This window comes from Schistocerca cancellata, chromosome 9 (assembly GCF_023864275.1).
Source record: "Schistocerca cancellata isolate TAMUIC-IGC-003103 chromosome 9, iqSchCanc2.1, whole genome shotgun sequence".
NCBI classification, from domain to species: domain Eukaryota; kingdom Metazoa; phylum Arthropoda; class Insecta; order Orthoptera; family Acrididae; genus Schistocerca; species Schistocerca cancellata.
In genome coordinates this window covers 141,918,787-141,941,875 of record NC_064634.1, presented here as the reverse complement: position 1 = coordinate 141,941,875, position 23,089 = coordinate 141,918,787, and the positions used below count along the sequence as shown (strand labels likewise).

The 23,089-nt window shown below is 43.8% G+C and overlaps 1 protein-coding gene across 1 annotated transcript in view; it reads right to left on the bottom strand.

Annotated features, from left to right (window-relative positions):
* The window catches only part of LOC126100226 (translation initiation factor IF-2), a 327,365-nt gene that overhangs the window by 4,238 nt on the left and 300,038 nt on the right, over window positions 1-23,089 (bottom strand). Inside the window, exons 4-6 of the mRNA XM_049910801.1 lie at window positions 16,773-16,952; window positions 14,989-15,121; window positions 7,737-7,879 (exon numbers count right to left, since the gene is read on the bottom strand). Coding sequence (XP_049766758.1) covers window positions 7,737-7,879; window positions 14,989-15,121; window positions 16,773-16,952 — 456 coding nt within the window. The remainder of the gene's footprint in view (window positions 1-7,736; window positions 7,880-14,988; window positions 15,122-16,772; window positions 16,953-23,089) is intronic.

Sequence of the window (23,089 nt, the reverse complement as noted above, 5' to 3'; positions counted from 1 at the left end):
AACCTAAGGACATCACAAACATCGATGCCCGAGGCAGGATTCGAACCTGCGACCGTAGCAGTCGCGCGGTTCCGGACTGAGCGCCTAGAACCGGTAGACCACCGCGGCCGGTGGCTGTGAAAAGTGTCAAGATCTACTTCAACATGGCAAAGTTCATCACAGAAACTTAATCTTTATCTTGAAAGTCTTTTCGGGTTTGCTGCCGGCTCCTAAAATCAACTCGATTCCATATTTCAACGACCCAACTGGTCGCCATCTTCAGGAGAGAGCTGCTTTTGATGATGAGTACCGCTGAGAACTGCCGCAAATCGACGTCCTATACAGGGTGTTACAAAAAGGTACGGCCAAAGTTGCAGGAAACATTCCTCACACACAAATAAAGAAAAGATGTTATGTGGACATGTGTCCGGAAACGCTTAATTTCCATGTTAGAGCTCATTTTAGTTTCGTCAGTATGTACTGTACTTCCTCGATTCACCGCCAGTTGGCCCAATTGAAGGGTGGTAATGTTGACTTCGATGCTTGTGTTGACATGCGACTCATTGCTCTACAGTACTAGCATCAAGCACATCAGTACGTAGCATCAACAGGTTAGTGTTCATCACGAACGTGGTTTTGCAGTCAGTGCAATGTTTACAAATGCGGAGTTGGCAGATGCCCATTTGATGTATGGATTAGCACGGGTCAATAGCCGTGGCGCGGTACGTTTGTATCGAGACAGATTTCCAGAATGAAGGTGTCCCGACAGCAAGACGTTCGAAGCAATTGATCGGCGTCTTAGGGAGCACGGAACATTCCAGCCTATGACTCGCGACTGGGGAAAACCTAGAACGACGAAGACACCTGCAATGGACGAGGCAATTCTTCGTGCAATTGACGATAACCCTAATGTCAGCGTCAGAGAAGTTGCTGCTGTACAAGGTAATGTTGAACACGTCACTGTACGGAGAGTGCTACGGGAGAACCAGTTATTTCCGTACCATGTACAGAGTGTGCAGGCACTATCAACAGCTGATTGGCCTCCACGGGTACACTTCTGCGATTGGTTCATCCAACAATGTGTGAATCCTCATTTCAGTGCAAATGTTCTCTTAACGGATGAGGCTTCATTCCAACGTGATCAAATTGTAAATTTTCACAATCAACATGTGTGGGCTGACGAGAATCCGCACGCAATTGTACAATCACGTCATCAACACAGATTTTCTGTGAACGTTTGGACAGGCATTCTTGGTGATGTCTTGATTGGGCCCCATGTTCTTTCACCTACGCTCAATGCAGCACGTTATCATGATTTCATACGGGATACTCTACCTGTGCTGCTAGAACATGTGCCTTTACAAGTACGACACAACATGTGGTTCATGCACGATGCATTTCAGTCGACGTGTTCGTACGCTTCTCAACAACAGATTCGGTGACCGATGGATTGGTAGAAGCGGACCAATTCCATGGCCTCCACGCTCTCCTAACCTCAACCCTCCTGACTTTCATTTATGGGGACATTTGAAAGCTCTTATCTACGCAACCCCGGTACCAAATGTAGAGACTCTTCGTGCTCGTATTGTGGACGGCTGTATACAATACGCCATTCTCCAGGGCTGCATCAGCGCATCAGGGATTCCATGCGACGGAGGGTGGATGCAAGTATCCTCGCTAACAGAGGACATTTTGAACATTTCCTGTAACAAAGTGTTTGAAGTCACGCTGGTACATTCTGTTGCTGTGTGTTTCCATTCCATGATTAATGTGATTTGAAGAGAAGTAATAAAATGAGCTCTAACATGGAAAGTAAGCGTTTCCGGACACATGTCCACCTAACATATTTCCTTTCTTTGTGTGTGAGGAATGTTTCCTGAAAGATTGGCCGTACCTTTTTGTAACACCCTGCATAGGCCACCGTACCGCACACGGCGCAAGCGCCACCCATACAGTTGCTGCACTCCATGACTGGGCATGTGGCGCCGCCCTTAATAGAACACCGCCGCCGGCCGAAGTAGTCGTGCGGTTCTAGGCGCTGCAGTCTGGAACCGCGAGACCGCTACGGGCGCAGGTTCGAATCCTGCCTCGGGAATGGATGTGTGTGATGTCCTTAGGTTAGTTAGGTTTAACTAGTTCTAAGTTCTAGGGGACTAATGACCTGAGAAGTTGAGTCCCATAGTGCTCAGAGCCATTTGAACCATTTGTGAACACTGCCGGCAACTACAAATCGCAGGATATTCGAATACTCGGGCTGGCCGCACCGAAGAACGTTCTGTTTCGATGTGGCATAATACAGGATTTAACGTCCTGCTAAGAGGAAACCCATTATCTCTGTTAATTACATTATCCGCCAAGCTAATTTCAATTGCTTCTTTGTAGACACTGTTCCAAAAATAGGAAGTGTTGGCAACTCTCACAGTTTCGTCAAATTTCATACCGTGTCCCTAATTTTAGCAGTGTTCTGCTACTGCCGATTTTTCAGGCTGTTGTAGCCTCGTATGACGGCGATGTTCCACACACTTGTCATGAACTGTGCGAATCGAACGGCCGATGTAAGCCTTCTCACGTTGGCACGTAATTTTGTATACACAGGATTTCCTAAGCCCCAAATCATCTTTCACAGATCCGAGTAGTGCCCTAATCTTAGAAGGTGTACGGAACACACTCTTAATGTTAAAATTTCTTAGAATTCTTCCTATCTTAAAAGATATGCCCCCGCCATAAGGATAAATGCCACTGATTTATTTTCCTCCTCATGCACCTCCAGTGATGGTCCAAACTCCATAGCCCGACGAATCTGCTTCTCAGAGTAACCATTTTCCTTAAAAACAGCTTTCAAATGTGCAAGTTCTTGTGTTCAGCTGTCCGTGTCGGAAATGGCATAAGCTCTGCGTACCAAAGTCCTAAGGACGCCACAGCGTTGGTGTGATGGATGACAACTCTTAGAATGCAGATTCCGATCCGTGTGGGTAGGCTTTCGGTGAACACTATGTCCCAAAGTACCATCTGGGTTTTTATAAGATTGGTTCAAATGTCTCTGAGCACTATGGGACTTAACATCTATGGTCATCAGTCCCCTAGTACTTAGAACTACTTAAACCTAACTAACCTAAGGACATCACACAACACCTAGTCATCACGAGGCAGAGAAAATCCCTGACCCCGCCGGGAATCGAACCCGGGAACCCGGGCGCGGGAAGCGAGAACGCTACCGCACGACCACGAGCTACGGACTTTTTATTAGACATAACATCTAAAAATGGAAGCACCCCATCACTTTCAACCTCCACGGTAAATTAAATGTGGGGATGAAGACAGCTGAAGTGGTCCAAAAATCTATTGCGAGCATCGCGTTCATGTGACCAGACGAAAAAAAGTATCGTCCACATATCTACAGAATCACGTTGGTTGCGAAGCCGAAGTGCTCTGTAACATATGCTCGAAGTCCTCCATAAATAAACTGGCGACTATGGGTGATAAAGGACTACCCATAGCCACTCCGTCATTCTACTAAAAAATGTTGTCATTAAATAAGAAATACGTCGATGTCAGCACTTGACGAGAAAGCTCCACCAACTCTTCATCCAGTTTTTCACTTATCAAACTAAGGGACTCTTCCAGAGGGACTCGTGTAAACAGAGATACCACATTAAAATATGGAGCTTAGGAAACCCGGTGTACACAAAATTACGTGCCAGTTTGGGAAGGCTTACATCGGCAGTTCGATTCGCACAGTTCACGACAGGTGTGTGGAACATCGCCGTCATACGAGACTACAACAGCCGGAAAAATCGACAGTAGCAGGACACTGCTTAAATGAAGGACACGGTATGAAATTTGACGAAACTGTGAGAGTTGCCAACACTTCCGATTTATGGAACAGTGCCTACAAAGAAGCAATTGAAATTAGATTGGCGGATAATTTAATTGACGGAGACAGTGGGTTTCCTCTTAGCAGGACTTGGAATCCTATATTATCCCGCATCAAAACAGAACGTTCTTCGGTGCGGCCAGCCCGAGTATTCGAATATCGTCTCTGAATGCGATTTATCGTTGCCGCCAGTGTTCTACTAAGGGCAGCGTCACCTGCACAGTAATGAAGGGCAGCAACTGTGATGGGCAGCGCATGCGCCGTGTACGGTACGGTGGCCAATATCGGACGTCGATTGGCAGCCTGACGTCAGTTCTCAGCGAGACCCATCAGCAGAAGCAGCTTTCTCCTGAAGATGGCGACCAGTTGGATCGCCGAAATATCGAATCGAGTTGATTTTAGGATCCGGCAGCAAACCCGAACAGACTTTCAAGACCTATTACGCCGGGAAAGCCCACGATGTCACATTAATCTTTATCTGTCTACTGACTATCAATGTACTGCTTAAAGCTCTTCACGCTTGTATTATCTAAATTTAATCAACTAATTCTTAAGGAAGCTAAAACTTTTAAGGAAGTTGCTCTCTCCTCAGTTTTACTACCCTCGTCCGCAAAACATAAGGACGAGATAGATAAAGTAAGATAACATACACTGAAGCGCCAAAGAAACTGGTATAGGCATGGGTATTCAAATACCGAGATATGTAAACAGGCAGAGTACGACGCTGCCGTCGGTAACAACTGTATAAGACAACAAGTGTCTGGAGCAGTTGTTAGATCGGTTACTGGTGCCACAATGGTAGGTTATTAAGATTTATATGAGTATGAACTTGGTGCTAAAGTCGGCGCACGAGCGATGGAACACAGCATGTCCGAGGTAGCAATGAAGTGGGGATTTTGCCGTACGATTGTACCGTGAAAATCAGGAATCCGAAAAAACATCTAATCTCCGACGGAAGGAAAAAGCGCCTGCGGGATCAACGACGAGTAGGGAGAATCATTCAACGTGACGTAACTGCAGCCCTTCCGCAAATCGCTGCCGACTTCAATGTTGGACCATCAACAAGTGTCAGCGTGCAAATCATTAAACGAAACATCTTTGATATGGGCTTCCGGAGCCGAAGGCCCACTTGAGTACCCTTGATGACTGCATGACACAAAGCTTTACGCCTCAAGCTTTACGCCTGGCCTGGGACCGTCAACGCCGACATTGGACTATTAATGACTGGAAACATGTTGCCTGGTCGGACGAGTCTCGATAGAAATTGTATCGAGCGGAAGGATGAGTATGGGTATGGAAACAACCTCATGAGAACATGTACCCTGCATGTCAGTGGGGGACTGTTCAAGTTGGTGGAGGCTCTATAATGGTGTGGGGCGTGTGCAGTTGGTGTGATATAGGACCCCTGATACGTCTAGATACGACTCTGACAGGTGACACGTACGTAAGCATCCAGTCTGGTCACCTGCATCCATTCATGTCCATTCTGCATTCCAACGGAGTTGGGGAATTCCAGCAGGACAATGCGACACCACACACATTCAGAATTGCTGCAGAGTGGCTCCAGGAGCGCTCTTCCGAGTTTAAACACTTCCGCTGGCCACCAGACTCCCCAGACATGTACATTACTGAGCGTATCTGGGAAGCCTTGTAACGTGTTCAGAAGAGATCTCCGCCCCCTCGTACTCCTACGGATTTATGGACAGCCCTGCGGTATTTATGTACTACTTCAGACATTAGTCGAGTCCATGCCATGCCGTGGTGCGGCGCTTCTGCCTGCTCCCGGGAGCCCTACGCGATATTTGGCAGGTGTACCAGTTTCTTTGGCTCTTCAGTGTAAATATCATAACACGAACGTCCCTTTCTGAAGCCTTACTGTTCTTCTGAGAATATTGCATCAGCGATAGTTCGTAATCTTTGATTAAGAATTTTCCCGCAGATTTTATATTCTGCATTTAGAAAACCTATTCCACCACAATTTCCTGTATACAGGGTGGTCCATTGATAGACACCGGGCCAAATATCTCACGAAATACGCATCAAACGAAAAAACTACAAAGAACGAAACTTGTCTACCTTGAAGGGGGAAACCAGGTGGCGCTATGGTTGGCCCGCTAGATGGCGCTGCCATAGGTCAAACGGGTAGCAACTGCGTTTTTCAAAAATTTTTATAACATATTCGTGTAGTACATAAAGAAGTATGAATGTTTCAGTTGGACCACTTTTTTCACTTTGTGATAGATGGCGCTGCAATAGTCACAAACATATAAGTACGTGGTATCACGTAACATTCCGCCAGTGCGGACGGTATTTGCTTCGTGATACATTACCCGTGTTAAAATGGACCGTTTACCAAATGCAGAAAAGATCAATATCGTGTTGATTTATGGCTATTGTGATCAAAATGCCCAACGGGCGTGTGCTATGTAAGCTGCTCGGTATCCTGGAAGACATCTTCCAAATGTCCGGACCGTTCGTCGGGTAGTTACGTTACTTAAGGAAACAGGAAGTGTTCAGCAACATGTGAAACGTCAATCACGACCTGCAACAAATGATGATGCCCAAGTAGGTGTTTTAGCAGCTGTCGCGGCTAATCCGCACATCAGTAGCAGACAAATTGCGCGAGAATGGGGAATGTCGTGTGCAGTTCTGGCTCTGGGCACAAGAGAAATTACGGGACGATGACAGATTTTTAGCGTCATTCACCAACAGCGGTAACGTAAACCGGCATAATATGCACTACTGGGCAACGGAAAATCCACGATGGCTGCGACAAGTGGAACATCAGCGACCTTAACGGGTTAACGTATGGTGCGGCATTATGGGAGGAAGAATAATTGACCCCTCATTTCATCGATGGCAATGTAAATGTTGCAATGTATGCTGATTTCCTACGTAATGTTCTACCGATGTTACTACAAGATGTTTCACTCGATGACAGAATGGCGATGTACTTCCAACATGATGGATGTCCGGCACATAGCTCGCGTGCGGTTGAAGTGGTATTGAATAGCGTATTTCACGACTGGTGGATTGGTCGTCGAAGCACGTTCACTGAATCTGACGTCCCCGGGTATGTTTCTGTGGTGAAAGTCGAAGGATATTTGCTGTCGTGATCCACCGACAATAACTGACAACATGCGTCAGCGCATTGTCAATGCATGTGCGAACATTACGGAAGGCGAACTACTCGCTGTTGAGAGGAATGTCGTTACACGTATTGCCAAATGCACTGAGGTTGACGGACATCATTTTGAGCATTTATTGCATTAATGTGGTATTTACAGGTAATCACGCTGTAACAGCATGCGCTCTCAGAAATGATAAGTTCACAAAGGTACATGTACCACATTGGAACAACCGAAATAAAATGTTCAAACGTACCTACGTTCTGTATTTTAATTTAAAAAACCTACCTGTTACCAACTGTTCGTCCAAAATTGTGAGCCATGTGCATGTGACTGTTACAGCGCCATGTATCACAAAGCGCAAAAAGTAGTCCAACTAAAACATTCATATTTCTTTACGTACTACACGAATATGTAATAAAAATGGGGGTTCCTATTTAAAAAAAAAACGGAGTTCATAGCCTTTTGACCAATGGCAGCGCCTTCTAGCGGGCCAATCATAGCGCCATCTGATTTCCCCCTTCAAGCTAGACAAGTTTCGTTGTTTGTAGTTTTCTCATTTGACGCTTATTTCGTGAGATATTTGGCCCGGTCACGATCAATGGACCACCCTGTAGACACAGTCTTATAAACAAGGAAAAATATCTTTGGATAGAAGATGAGATGTGTTTGTTGTTCTTTGCGATCATGAGAGAAATGGCGATCAGTTCAGAGTCGGTATGCAGTGGAGTGTTCAGAGTGGAACTCGCTGTTACCTGAAGCCGTTCTGCGTGGTGGCGATGCCGTCGTAGAGTGGGAACTGCGTGTGCGCCTGCACGGGCGGCTGCACAGTGTTCTGGTAGTAGCCGGCCGCCGCGTTGTCGTAGCGGTCCGCCGCCGGCGGCGACGCCGTCTGGTACTGCGGGAAAAGTACAGCTTTTAGACACTTTCCGTGGCCCACATTCGTGAGAACTCGCTGCGATGTCGAACGTGTCAGTGATTTTACAATTACGACACTTTTCTCTGAAAACATGGCTACATGCTGCACAAACACAATTTTAACTAAAGTTCAATCATGATCACAACACTTATGTCCCAATAACATAGGTGACCGGTTTCGGCTATATTTATATAACCATCTTCAGACCCATGGCTTCCTTGAAGGATGGTAGGCGGAGCTCTCCTCAGCTGCTACGAAGTCAGTTGAGGAGAGCTCCGCCTACCATCCTTCAAGGAAGCCATGGGTCTGAAGACGGTTATATAAATATAACCGAAACCGGTCACCTATGTTATTGGGACATAAGTGTTGTGATCAAGACTGAACTTTAGTTAAAATATAATAATCTATTGATCACTGTATTCCAAAAATGTTTACCAAAATTGTTTTAAAAAAATCTTAATCTATGACAAAATTTGATACATGTCACCAAAATGCATACACGCTATCTACCAGCGGAAAAATGGTACTATCGGAGAGCAGAGATGCGAATATGTTCCTGTTTATTTAGATGACTCTAACTACGACTACCTCATTCTGTCTTCTTCAGCACCTTTAAAAATTTCCCAAAAATTTTGGCATGCAAACATATTCGACGCTTTTTTAACATGGAGCTCACGTCAAACTTCTACAAGCCACCCTAACAGTTACACGCTCACACCTACCAGTCCATCGCTCCTACCCATCCCAAGCCCAGTTGCTCTTTCTCACTCAGACATTCAGCCCAACTCACAGTCATTATCTCATTGTGTCTCTCGAAATGTCACTCTCTCCTGCATCACAGCCACAGTCCCCTACAACTACAGTTTCTTCTCTCCGTCATTGTCTCCCTCTTGCTCTTTCTTACTCATAACATTTTATTCCTTTCGTTTTCTTTACTAGTGCTGCTGCTGTCTCTTCTCTCTGTCACTATCTCACTCTTCGTTATTGTCATATACTCTGTCTCTCATTATCACTGGTTCCCACCTTTTCGCCTTTCTCTTTATTTCTTCTCCCGCCCCCTGGCACTGTCTCCTTCACTCTTTCCCTAGCACTGTTCTGTCATTCTCTACTATGTTCCACTGCGCTGTATGCGTCTTTTTCTCTCACGCTGCCACTATCTCCTTCGCTCTTTCTAGAACACAGCCACTGTCTATTATCTTCCAGCATTTATTACTTTTCCAGCTCTTTGCCACTGCCACAAAAGAGTGAATATGTTCCCATGACAAAACTTTGGGAAATTTTTAAACGGGCAGCTTATGCCTGTCGTTTAAATCAGAATATTTTAGATAAACAGGTTTGTATACGCATTTTTTGTGATCCCAGAGGAACATTTTTCCACTGATTTACTTCTTTTTCCTGCTGCAACAGAGCATGTAACTCCTATGAAAAGAAAAGTATTGGTCAGTAGATTTAGATATTTTACTTATGTGTAATTGAAATAGCTCAAAACTTATTTTACACTTTAGACCGTACTTTACGTGCAAAAATGTTTTGCAAGTGCTCCAGAACTACTACATGGGGTTTACAGATGATAGCGAAGACACTTTACAGTATATTTCTCAGCGTTACGTCACTTTATTAACCACATTTTCGCCTCACACCGGTTTCTATGTGCGTATTTTTCGTGTAAAGGTAAGGTAAATTTGAACCACTGCCTCTAGAAAACAGATAAAGATATGAAGAAAATTTTCAACGTTGTTCGAGACCGGGATTTTAAAATATATCTAATAAATTTCAGTCATTTTCCGCGAATAGCCGTCTTGGAATCCGAGGCTGGGTTTTGCTTCACTGGTGATGGCGGAAATATAGTAAAAAACCTTTTAGTGGCATTTCTCGAGGGCCCGCCCATAAGTTCCATCAGATTCACCGTAAACCACATCAAATGGAAAAAGAACCAACCGATTTGCTCCATTTGCCTAAGCAGGAGGACGTCTGTAATAATTATACTTTGACCCTGTGCTATGGGATAATGATACTAAGGCTATTCTTCTGTTCTGTATACAAATGGTCCCTAACCCAAGTGCTATCCTAAACACTTGACGCTACCTTTTTATCACCAACAAAACCCGTGGTATGAGCAACAGAAAATTCTGTTTTTATGCGCGGCGTTTTGGAACGTATTAAGTGCGCGTGTAGCTGCATGCATATCGATCCAGGAATATAGCGCACCAGGGATATAAGGTGGTCTATGCAGATGATTTTCGTTATCTTAGAACCACGTGCCTATTTGAAACAAGCAATGTTCCTATTCTTTGCACATAGAACAATTTCGGTACGTAATGGGATTTTGGTAGATGTTGTTATTGTCCTGATCCAAAGTCTAGTTATGCAGCTCTCCAAGCTAATTTATTCAGTACAAATACCTCTATCTATGTGTAACTGTTGCATTCTATTTTCTCTTGTTCGTGCTTAATGTGATCATGCCTTGGTCGGCCTCTGCAATTTTTACGTCCACACATTTTCCTCCATTACCAATAATGTCTCAAGATGTGTCTTATTAACCAATCTCTTCTTTTTGGCAGGTTGTGTGGTAAAATTCGTTTGTTTGTATCAAATGACAGTAACAGTTTGACTTTTGTTTTTGATTACCAAGACTGGCTTTGGCCACCAAGCCCCTTTCCCACTAGTTATATGTGTATCATCGTAGGAGTACAAACACTCAACCTTCCACGACTCGTCTGTTATATGTCTATCGTCGTGTACACACACAGACTCAAATTCTCACGACGACAGCCATACGATCACTGGAAAATCCCCTTAGTGGCCGAATCGTGGAAATCAAAAAGAAAAATAAAAGCTCAGCTGATGCCGCCATTTGCTCCTAAGTAATACTATATTTGCGGAAGTTGTACCACTGTGATCCATATGCTAGACAAGAAATTAGGTTCCTTTTCTCCCAGTATCTCCACGTTAGTTACTTGGTCTCCTGTTGCACCGTTCTCCTTTTGTCTGCATTACTTATCCTCCTTGTTTTAAATCCGTATGGGGCTACACTAGACACAAATATTTCCAGGAAAGGACTTCACAACACATATTTTTATTTGTTTTATTTTGTGACATCTATCTTTTAACTGGTTTGATGCGGATGGCCTCGACTTCCTCTCCCGTGTCTCTAAAAATCACTCCCACTTAACGACCTCATTTATTTGTTAAATATATTCCGATCACTGCCTTCTTCCACATTTTTACACTCTACAGTTCCCTCGATTACCACAGAAGTTCTTTCTTGATGTCGTGACACACGTCCTATCATCGTCTCTGTTCTTGTTGTCGATTCTGCAGAGTACCTCCCCATTTCTCACCATATCGGTCCACCTAACTTTCAACATCTTTCTATAGGACAAGATGCGTTAAGCTTTGATTATATTCTTTTTTTACAGTTTTCTATCATTCAGCTTCGTATAATACTTTACCGCAAACGTACGTTTCCAGAATTTTTTTCTTCAAATTACGGCCGATGTTCGACACTAGCAGCCTTTGTTCGGACAGGAATGGCCTCCTTACTTATGCTAGTCTGCATTTTGTGTCCTTGTTTCGTTTGTCATGTGTTATTTTGCTTCCAAGACAGCAGAATTCAGTCACTCTGTCTACTTTGCGGTCGACAGTTTTAAAGTTTATTGCTAATCTCCTTTCTGTTACTTCTCATTACCTTAGTATTACATGCACTGATTTCTCTTTTTCAGAGAAGCTTTGCTTGCTGTTGATAGCTTCATTTTATAATCTCTTTACTTATGTCATATTCATTGTTCCGTTTCAATAACTGATCCCCTTATTATTGACTGATTTAACCGTATTACACTGCATTAACTTTTTGTCCGTGTTCACTTTCAAGACATCATCCATTCCATGCAATTGATCTTTGAAGTCCATCGCCATATCGGTCAAAATTACAATGCCATTGGGAAGCCTCAAACTTTTTAATTCTTCTCCCTGTAATGTAATTCCTTTTACAAATTTCTCTTTGGTTTCTTTCACTGCTTTCTCAATGCAATTCGATCTCTGCTGCATTCAGAGTTTATTCATTCATAGTGATTGCTTGCTTTTTATATTTCTATTTCTCTCTTTTCCCAATTACACATAACATACATCGATCAGCCAGAACATTATGACCACCGACCCACTATCGATATAAAGACGTACAGGTGATAGCAGCGTCATCTGCTAAGGAATGACTGATAGCCGCGTGGAGTAGCCGCGTGGTTAGAGGCGCCATGTTACTAACCATACGGCCCCTCCCGCCGGAGGTTCGAGTCCTCCCTCGGGCATGGGTCTGTGTGTTGTTCTTAGCACAAGTTAGTTTAAGTTAGTTAGAGGAGTGTGTAAGTCTAGGGACCGATGACATCAGCAGTTTGGTCCCTTAGGAATTCACACACATTTGAAAATTTTGAATGACTACTAGTCACACACATGCAGGGTGGGTGTAGTATCATTAAGCGTGCTGTCCGTGTGTAGAATGGCCAAGGCGCACGATCTGCATTTGACCGACGGCCCCTTTTTATTGGTCGAAGGCTCGGCACGAGCTTTTCGGAAACTGCACGACTCACTGAGTAATCGAGGAGTGCTCTGGTGATGCCTTCAACACTTGGCGATACCAAGATGAAACCATGTCCAGACGTTGTGGGGTCGGGGGGCCAAACCTCATTACAGATGTCGGACGTCATAGGCTGATCAGACAGGTAAAACAGGACAGGCGGCGAACTGTTGTGGAACTAATACCAAACTTAAATGCTGGGCAGAGCACGTGTCTGAACACATAGTGTACCAAACACTCCTAATAATGGGCCTTGTAATGTCCCCACAGAAAATACCCACTACCACGCACCAATTAATCATTTTCAATCAAACCATCCACATTCATTCACTTTGGAAAAGCTATCTGATCTGATTTTCTCGTAATATATGCGGCGACAGCTCGACGACGCCAAAGTATTTTCTAGTGCGTTTATTCTTTGAAATAACAGAGATGCATATATGCATTCTCCATGGTTGTTAGAGTGGGCCGGCCGCGGTGGTCGAGCGGTTCTGGCGCTGCAGTCCGGAACCGCGGGACTGCTACGGTCGCAGGTTCGAATCCTGCCTCGGGTATGGGTGTGTGTGATGTCTTTAGGTTAGTTAGGTTTCAGTAGTTCTAAGTTCTAGGGGACTTATGACCTAAGATGTTGAGTCCCATAGTGCTCAGAGCCATTTGAACCATTTTTGTTAGAGTGGTAACTAGGACAGCTTCTGGAGTATCTGTTGAGGGATTGACGTGTTTCTTAGAGATACATATTCTGCTTTTCTTCTCGCTAAAGCGAGCCAATTAACATTTGTGCCGCTAGCGGTTTGTTTGAGGAGAAAGAAACTGTACAAGGAAAATAATTAAGGCGTGGAATCACCGGAGATCTGGATATGTAATGGATATGGATTTAATACACAATTTCCTCCGTAAATAAGGTTTGTGACTTTTTTGTTCTGGAGTGAATGAACGAATGAGTTTTTTTCTGAATCATTTGATGATCACGTTGGCCCTGTAATTAGTGGGGAAGTTTCAGCTGTGTCGAAGAGAGGCTGCAATCACTGAGTCTGTGTAAAATCGTCCAAAAAGGCTTCCTACACATCTGGCATTCGCAATCTTTCGTAAAAGGAATAAATTGTCCAAACGATTGATTCTCCCGACTGACTGCAGTGCTTAACAGTAATAATAAATGTAAAGATCTCTTACAGCAAGCCAGCCGCTGATTACCAAGACGAAGGACTCCACCAAAGACCCTATTTGGCTGATTTGATGTAATGAAATATTATATTAAAAACTGTACATAGATAAAGGAGAGAAAGAGAGAGAGAGCGAATGAAAATAGAGATAATACTAATAATCGTCCATTAGTCTAATTTTTCGCCTGTCTTATCACAGATCAGCCAAGAGGCCTTACTTTACTGTATAAATTTTTGGGTGAAGGTGAAGGTATCTTAAAGGCAACAGATACACGTCTATACAGACAAGACATTACACAGAGATAGCGGCTAGCTGCAATCGTCATATATTCTTAGATAAAGAGACGGCAACTTATTATCCGAACATTTAAAAAATGTTAAAGCCTCTGCAGCCGACGACCCGTGCATGTGCCAATGTTAAGACCACGGTATCGGCAAATACGACTGATTGGGCACGTGACTATTGGCACTGCACTTTGGAGCAATGGCAGAGTGTTGCACGGTCTGATGAATCCCGACAACTTCATCGTCATGCCGACGCGAGGGCGCGAATCCGTCGCCTTCCAGAGGAACAGCTCGTTAACACCTGTACTGTGGGACAGAGACAAGATCCGTTACGCTGTGGGGAACATTCACGTGGGCATCCATGGGTCCTGAACCCGATCGAACACATCTGGGATGTGACTGAACGTGTCTTCAGAGCCTATCACCCCCTCCCCCCTTTTCCCAGAATTTATGGCAATTAGGTGACTTGTCGGTGCAGATGTGGTTCCAGCTCCCTCCAAGCACCCTACCAAGGCGTCAGTGCTTCCACGCTACGACGTGTCGTCGCTGTTATCCGTGCCAAAAGAGGACATATTAGGTAGGTGGTCATAATGTTCTGGCTGATCACTGTATTCTATAGTGTACTTTACAGAACTAGGCAACGGCCTTGCCGCAGTGGATACACCGGTTCCCGCGAGATCACCGAAGTTTTGTGCTGTCAGGCGTGGTCGGCACTTGAATGGGTGACCATCCAAGCCGCCATGCGCTGTTGCCATTTTTCGGGGTGCACTCAGCCTCGTGATGCCAATTGAGGAGCTACTCGACCGAATAGTAGCGGATTCGGTCAAGAATACCGCGAGAGCAGTGTGCTGACCCCACACCCCTGCTACCGCATCCTCCATGAGGATGAAATGGCGGTCGGATGGTCCCGGTAGGCCACTCGTGGCCTGAAGACGGAGTGCTTAATAATAAGTGCTTAACATTACAGAACTACTGCGCGTTATAGAGCTCAGATCTCATATTGCTGTGATGCGATAATGTAAACTGGTGTAATACAAACAATGGTCTACAAGGGATTACTTGAGTTCTTTTACCTGGTAGTTGCTCGGCAGACCGGAGTACTGCGGCTGGATGGCGTTGGACGAGATGGGCTGGTAGCCGGGGTAGATGACCGACGCCGGCGGGCTGAAGCTGAAGGCGGGCGCTGAGTAGCCCAGGGCGGGCCGCCTGTAAAAGGTCAGGAGAAAGGACTCAGCACCAGCAGACCGGGCAAGGCCAAATTATCTACGCGACTGGGATTTTACTATATGCTGTCTCCAGCTTTGAACTGACACCCCAGTCAAGCATCGGCTGATGATTCAGAATGGAAGATGTAGGGTTACCAGCGCCAGTGACTTGGTCCTGTTTAAATTAACGACAAGAATAAAAAATGCAAAGTGCTCGCAAACATCAAAACAATACTCGAGGAGATACTTAAACGTTATGGGAAACGTCTTTTTTTCACAATTTCTACAAAAAAATCCTATGTCTTATTGTGACCTCTCAGGTTTTCTCGGTGTGGTGCATTACTGATGTGCTTCTGGGTATACAGCTGAGTTGCTGTTGTTTCCATTTTTTGCGCAATATTTTTGAGTCGTGCAGTTATGTGTGCATAACCTGAAGAAGACGGCTGGATAGGGCGTCGAAATATTGTCCACCTGGTTTTTCTGTTTCTAGGAACAAGGACTATTCTGCAGCCTGAAGATAATGGAATGTTTTTACGTTAATGTGGCTAAGTGCTGGTGGTCTAGCTTGATCCTGGTGGTTTCTGTAGAAAGCCTGTTTTTTCTAACACCTTTTAGAAAAGAAACTTCTCATAGGCTTGGCAAGAAGCAGCACATCACAGCAAATACTATGAGCATTAGTAAGAGAGGGCCAATTGAAATATGTATGTTCCGCTCTAGAGCTAATTGGCCAATATGTCTGCATGTTAAGTTTTGATAGCCCACAAAATGAGGACTCTGATAGCATTCAATTTAGGAGTTGGACTGGAGTCATGATCCATATGTGGTGACCCTGTGATTTAAAAACTGTTACATGTAAGAAGTCAGAAGCCCGTTGATCTTATTTGATCAGTAAAGTTGTTCTTTTGTTATGGAAAGAAAATGATTGGCAAATGCATGGGTGTCAAGGGCTGAATAAATTTCCATTTTTCTGTGAGAAATGGTGCAGTGAAGAAGCACTTGCTAAGCAGACAGCGGTCTCATATCAGACCATAGAGACATCAGCTAGCTGGAAGTAGTGTCTGATAATGATGAAACAGGCTTGGTGAGGTCTTACAGACAGCAATAAAGTCCACATGTTCCAGTGGAAGCTTGTGGTGTTTGTGTGTGTATCTTTCTCCTTTTTCAACTTTAGACTGTTTTCTCGTAGAGGAGATTCTAGAAAACAGCTGATAAATGAAGCTGCTATTTGCTGTGCTCATTTACCAAATCAGTGGTCAGGTCCTAGAGTTTTTTTTAAAAAAGTGGGTAGACTGCTATAGAGCTTAGTTATGTTGAAGAAGTGGTTGTTTCAACCCTGACTTGTGGGTCAAAGTCAGGCTAGCAGCAGTTATTTAGACTGAGTGTGTATTTATAAAAGCACAGACGGTTAATCAGGGTCTATCACCAAACATTTTGGAGGTAGTCTATGGAACAATAAGTTGCATAATTTGTCTAGTGCATGACACAGCAGAAAGAGGGGAGTGGTTCTTCATCCAACACTATTGTGCAGTCGGCAAGGAAGGTTTCATGCCTATTACGTTTGACTGGAAGTCTGAGCCTCTGCTGCTGGTTGTGGAACAAGAGCTTTCATCGTGCTAAGAGTCCTTCATCAGAGCAGTGCGGCGTGCACTCACCTGACTGGCTCCTGCTGCGGCGTGGAGAGGGGCAGCGGCGCCGGGGTGGGGGGCGCTGTGGCGATGGGCGCGCGGTAGCTGGTGCCGCCCTGCGAGGGCGCAGACTTGCTCTTGGCCAGCGCGCTGCCGATCGGCTCATCGCGTCCCACGTACACCGACTTGGTGCGCACCACGCGGTACCTGCGAAAGTGGGTTTAAAGTCTGAGTATGCGTCTGGGACAGTGTGAAAACTACATATTGTTTTGCGCAACAAGAAACTGTACTTCAACTGGTGGACTGTAATGTCATCGTAAAAGGAAACTAATTTGGTTCTCAATATAATTTGTTAAGGCTACATTTCACGTAATTGAAGCTAAATAAGGCTACATTCTCACGTAACTGTACTTGAATATTTCATCTTCCGACCATGTGTAACACAAGGGAAGCACAGGTACTGATACAATTCTAACCATGCTATATCAAGCAGCTTTGATAAGAGATTCTCGTTGGCTGTAGTAATACTTAATGACATTTCTGGCAATGCCAGTGATAATTTGTTTCTTGAAAACTGCGGAACACATAACCAGATATTTACGACAAGATCGCAATAAATGGCAATTCATATTTACGAAAAAAGGAAAGCTTGGCTTACAAGTCGAAAAAAAGTTAAATAATTAACTTTTTGGTTGTTTACAGGTATATGTCTACAGTCGTGGTAAACATATAAATCTCTACACCAAGCTAATATAGCACGTCGGCAGAGAAGCCAAATGGTGCAATCCGTTTGTACTTTGTCAATGATCTGCGATTTTTGCTTCGGATCTTCTAGTACTTTGCCGCAGGCATTTCAGCTTGTAGTAGGACTGTAAACAAACAAAAATTAATTACACAGCATTTTTTATTTGAAGTGATAATTAAAACTTAAAGGCGACACAACGTAACTGGATGTTATTTAAGATAACCTACACACATTTTCAAAGCAATGTGACACTTGGTTTGGCTTGCTTCTGTGGACAGGACGTAAAAATCAGTGTCAACATATAGTACGTATTCAAGTAATAACACTAGTTCTTGATCCTAGGTCTAAGTATGTCAGAATTTCTAGAGATAAGGAACAGGAGAAAAGGAAAAGCAAAGGGATACTATAGACAAATACTCAGGGAGGCATAGAGCACTGCCATCGAAGCAACTGTCTTCCTGATAATCCGGGTCCCTGAGATGTCTCCAGTGCGTGGATTTTCGAGACATACAGCATTGGACAGGCAGTCCTTCCGTCAGCGCACCACTTGTTAATGGAACAGACTGAAAATTGTACTTCTTTATTCTCTTCGTTTTGTCCATGACATAATACTCCCTGTAAAAGTGACACTGTACTCGTTCTGCATACCTGTTAACCATGTACCGGTTCTCCAAAATCCAACTGTTTTATACTGGGTGTTACAAAAAGGTACGGCCAAACTTTCAGGAAACATTCCTCACGCACAAATAAAGAAAAGATGTTATGTGGACATGTGTCCGGAAACGCTTAATTTCCATGTTGGAGCTCATTTTAGTTTCGTCAGTATGTACTGTACTTCCTCGATTCACCGCCAGTTGGCCCAATTGAAGGAAGGAAATGTTGACTTCGGTGCTTGTGTTGACATGCGACTCATTGCTCTACAGTACTAGCATCAAGCACATCAGTGCGTAGCATCAACAGGTTAGTGTTCATCACGAACGTGATTTTGCAGTCAGTGTAATGTTTACAAATGCGGAGTTTGCAGACGCCCATTTGATGTATGGATTAGCACGGGGCAATAGCCGTGGCGCGGTACGTTTGTATCTAGACAGATTTCCAGAACGAAGGTGTCCCGAAAGGAATACGTTCGAAGCAATTGATCGGCGTCTTAGGAAGCACGGAACATTCCAGCCTATGACTCGCAACTGGGGAAGACCTAGAACGACGAGGACACCTGCAGTGGACGAGGCAATTCTTCGTGCAGTTGACGATAACCCTAATGTCAGCGTCAGAGAAGTTGCTGCTGTACAAGGTAACGTTGACCACGTCACTGTATGGAGAGTGCTACGGGAGAACCAGTTGTTTCCGTACAGTGTACAGCGTGTGCAGGCACTATCAGCAGCTGATTGGCCTCCTCGGGTACACTTCTGCGAATGATTCATCCAACAATGTGTGAATCCTCATTTCAGTGCAAATGTTCTCTTTACGGATGAGGCTTCATTCCAACGTGATCAAATTGTAAATTTTCACAATCAAGATGTGTGGGCTGACGAGAATCCGCACGCAATTGTGCAATCACGTCATCAACACAGATTTTCTGTGAACGTTTAGACAGGCATTGTTGGTGATGTCTTGATTGGGCCCCATGTTCTTCCACCTACACTCAATGGAGCACGTTATCATGATTTCATACGGGATACACTACCTGTGCTGCTAGAGCATGTGCCTTTACAAGTACGACACAACATGTGGTTCATGCACGATGGAGCTCTTGCACATTTCAGTCGAAGTGTTCGTACGCTTCTCAACAACAGATTCGGTGACCGATGGATTGGTAGAGGCGGACCAATTCCATGGCCTCCACGCTCTCCTGACCTCAACCCTCTTGACATTCATTTATGGGGGCATTTGAAAGCTCTTGTCTACGCAACCCCGGTACCAAATGTAGAGACTCTTCGTGTTCGTATTGTGGACGGCTGTATACAATACGCCATTCTCCAGGACTGCATCAGCGCATGAGGGACTCCATGCGACGGAGGGTGGATGCATGTATTAACGGAGGACATTTTGAACATTTCCTGTAACAAAGTGTTTGAAGTCACGCTGGTACGTTCTGTTGCTGTGTGTTTCCATTCCATGATTAATGTGATTTGAAGAGAAGTAATAAAATGAGCTCTAACATGGAAAGTAAGCTTTTCCGGACACATGTCCACATAACATATTTTCTTTCTTTGTGTGTGAGGAACGTTTCCTGAAAGTTTGGCCGTACCTTTTTGTAACACCCTATATGAATTCCTTCACTTACAAGGACACCACCATGTTGGAGTGAGCGCCACACTAGCCTGAACTAAGACAAAGATGCGTATTTTATAATGAAATACGTTAAGCGTCTTATTATTTTAGATGCAAAACCTGTGCAATGTACTCATGCTCATGTCAGCTCTGCAACGGCTGCCTCTTCTTGCTATAATATTACCTATTAATTGTAGCTCATGTACACAAGCAAGAAAGGTTACACATCACTGCATGTAGGAAAGTAAGAAATATTGCCTACATGATTTGGAAAAGAAAGTAGCATTCCCTTTTTCAAAAATATGCCGTGCAACATGGACGCGACAGAATTACATGTGCCTGTGATCAATAACGGTGAAAGTACGTTAATCAGACACACAAGTATTCGTGAGCTGAGCTGTAGGCTTATACAATCAGTCCTATCAAATATGATAGAATATCGCCAAACTAATGATCAGATTAGACAAAGCCATCGCATGCGTTTGTAGCCAAGTTTATGGAAACAAATATTGGACATGGGAGAATATAGTCGACCTAGTAGAAAGAAATGTCGTGTGACTAGGGCCTGCCGGCGGGTAGACCTATCGTCTAGTGCAAGTCTTTTGAGTTGACGCCACTTCTGCGACCTGCATGTCGAAGCCGAACTAGTGATCAGATTAGACAAAGCTCTTAGTATTGCATGCGGTTGTAAGCCGCGTCGTCACACACGGAACCCCGCCACAGCCTGAACATACTGACGAAGAGGTTAACAATCCAATCGGAACAAAGACCATGAATTGGAACAGTCACGAAACTCGTGCTTGATTACAGACGACAAATTTAGATAAAATCTCACTGCAGTGGTGTAATGTATCGCTGGGAACAGTACGTCAGAGAAACGAACGCACTTACCAAAAAGTGGCGTGAACTCCAAATAAGCAAATAACGAACAGATTGACTATGACTCAGCTAAGATGGACTGTTTCAAATGTGATGGATGTCAGGCAATTTCAGACGGGCTAAATATTTAGGTATCCCTGCACCACGACAAGTGTGTGATCTTTTATTTCATCTGTAAATGTATCAGGGCTCAGGGGTCTGCTCGTTGGATGTATTGACGTGACGTCACGGAACATCTGACCAAAACAGAGTGTGGAATGGAACACAGAAGCGAGCCAGTATCGAGAGGACGGGATGTGAGGACGCAGCACGCAGTTAGCTCCACGTCGTGTTTCGTATTGGTAATTGACATCAGCCCATCTTAATTGAAATACATATGTCTAGACTTTTTTTTAAAGGAAATCTTGTTTTCTCATATGTAACCGAGAATATTTTAAAGAACTATACTTTAAAATGAATTTCCTTTTAAATACTTTGTATATTTATGTGTGCATCAACCAACCTGTAGGATCGTTTTGCATATAACTGGATGAAGCATGCATGGCGATTCTGACTGGCATTATTTTTATATGTTATAATTTGTTGCAAAACAGCAGAATAACAGGTGTATTGTGTTTTTATAAGAACTTTGCTTTTAATCTTTTAATGTAGTGGTTCGTAATGTACTTTCTTTTACTTTTATTGTAAAGTCTGACGATGTCTATTGTATAGCTGAAAGCGGTAATTCTATTCAAAAAGCTGCACCATCAAGAGAATTAAATAAGAGTTATGGACGTCGTGACCACTTTACAGATCGTCGTTTTATACCAAATTCTGTTCTGTGACTCATGAGTTCTCAAGTGCTACCAGCAGTCCAGGTAGCACAATGAATGTCTGTATGGCGCTAAAAAAAATGGGTACACATCATACAACGGTCACGTTTCTGCAGTCGGTGTTAAGTGGCGCTTCAGGTGGTGCAAAGAATGACGTCACTGGAAATGTCTGAAAACTAGTGATTTGGAGTGACGAACTACGCTAACTGCCTGCAGAACGTTACCTATCGCCATGTGCAGTGCCAACACTAGAGCACAGAGGAGGTGGTGTTGCATTATGGGGTGTCTTTTTCTTGGTTAAGTTGTGATCTCCTTATTGAGTTTAAGAATATGCTAAATGCGAAAGAAAGTGAATAAATTTTACAACAGCAGGTGCTGAACACAGTCCAGGAGCATTTCGGGAACGGTGATTGTTTATATCAGCATGACAACGCAGCGTGTTATAAAGCGGCATCTGTGAAGCAATGGTCTGTGGACAATGAGATTTCTGAAATGGGCGGGGATAACTAGAGTCCCGACCTGTACTCAGCGGAACGTCAACTTCACTCCAGAAGGTAGCGTCCAGCATCCTTGCGTTGCCTTATTTCGGCTCTTGGAGAGAACAGCCTGCTGATCCTCTAGAGATATTCAGAAACCTCACTGGAAGTGGTTCCAGCAGATTGTAAGCTCACATAACGGTGAAGGGTGGGCACAGTGCTGGCCCTAAGCTATCGCCAGCACACCAATCGGCAAAGATGAAGTGCGAAGATCGATTAGCAGGCACTGGCAGCTTGTAGTTTTTGCCGATGATACAAGTATAGCCATCACACTCAACAGACGAGAATTAACTGGAGAAATTGTAAACGATCTTTTTCAGAAAATCATTAAGTGGTTCTCTGCAAATGGGCTCTCATTAAACTTTGACAAAACACAGTATATACAGGTCCACACAGTAAATGGAATGACACCATTAATAAATATAGACTTCGACCAGAACTCGGTAGCTAAGGTAGAATATTCAAAATTTCTAGGTGTATGCATTGATGAGGGGTTGAACTGGAGAAAACACACTGAGGATGTGCTGAAACGTTTGAGTTCAGCTATTTATGCTATTAGGGTCATTGCAAATTTTGGAGATAAACATCTGAGTAAATTAACTTACCACGCCTATTTTCATTCTCTGCTTTCGTATGGCATCATATTCTGGGGTAACTCATCAATGAGTAAAAGAGTATTCATTGCACAAAAGCGTGTAATCAGAATAATTGCTGGAGCTCATCCAAGATCATCCTACAGACACTTATTTAAAGAGCTAGAGATCTTCACTGTAGCCTCACAATATATATTTTCACTTATGAAATTTGTTATTAGCACTCCGAACGAATTCAAAAGTAATAGCAGTGTACATGGCTACAACACTAGGAGAAAGGATGATCTTCACTACTCAAGGTTAAATCTAACTTTGACTCAGAAGGGGGTAAATTACGCTGCCACAAAAGTATTTGGTCACTTACCTAATAGCATCAAAAGTCTGACAGAGAGCCATATAGCATTTAAAAGGAAATTAAAAGAATTTCTGAATGGCAACTCCTTCTACTCATTAGATGAATTTTTGGACATAGTAAGTGGGTAATTTCCCCCACACAAAAAAATATTGA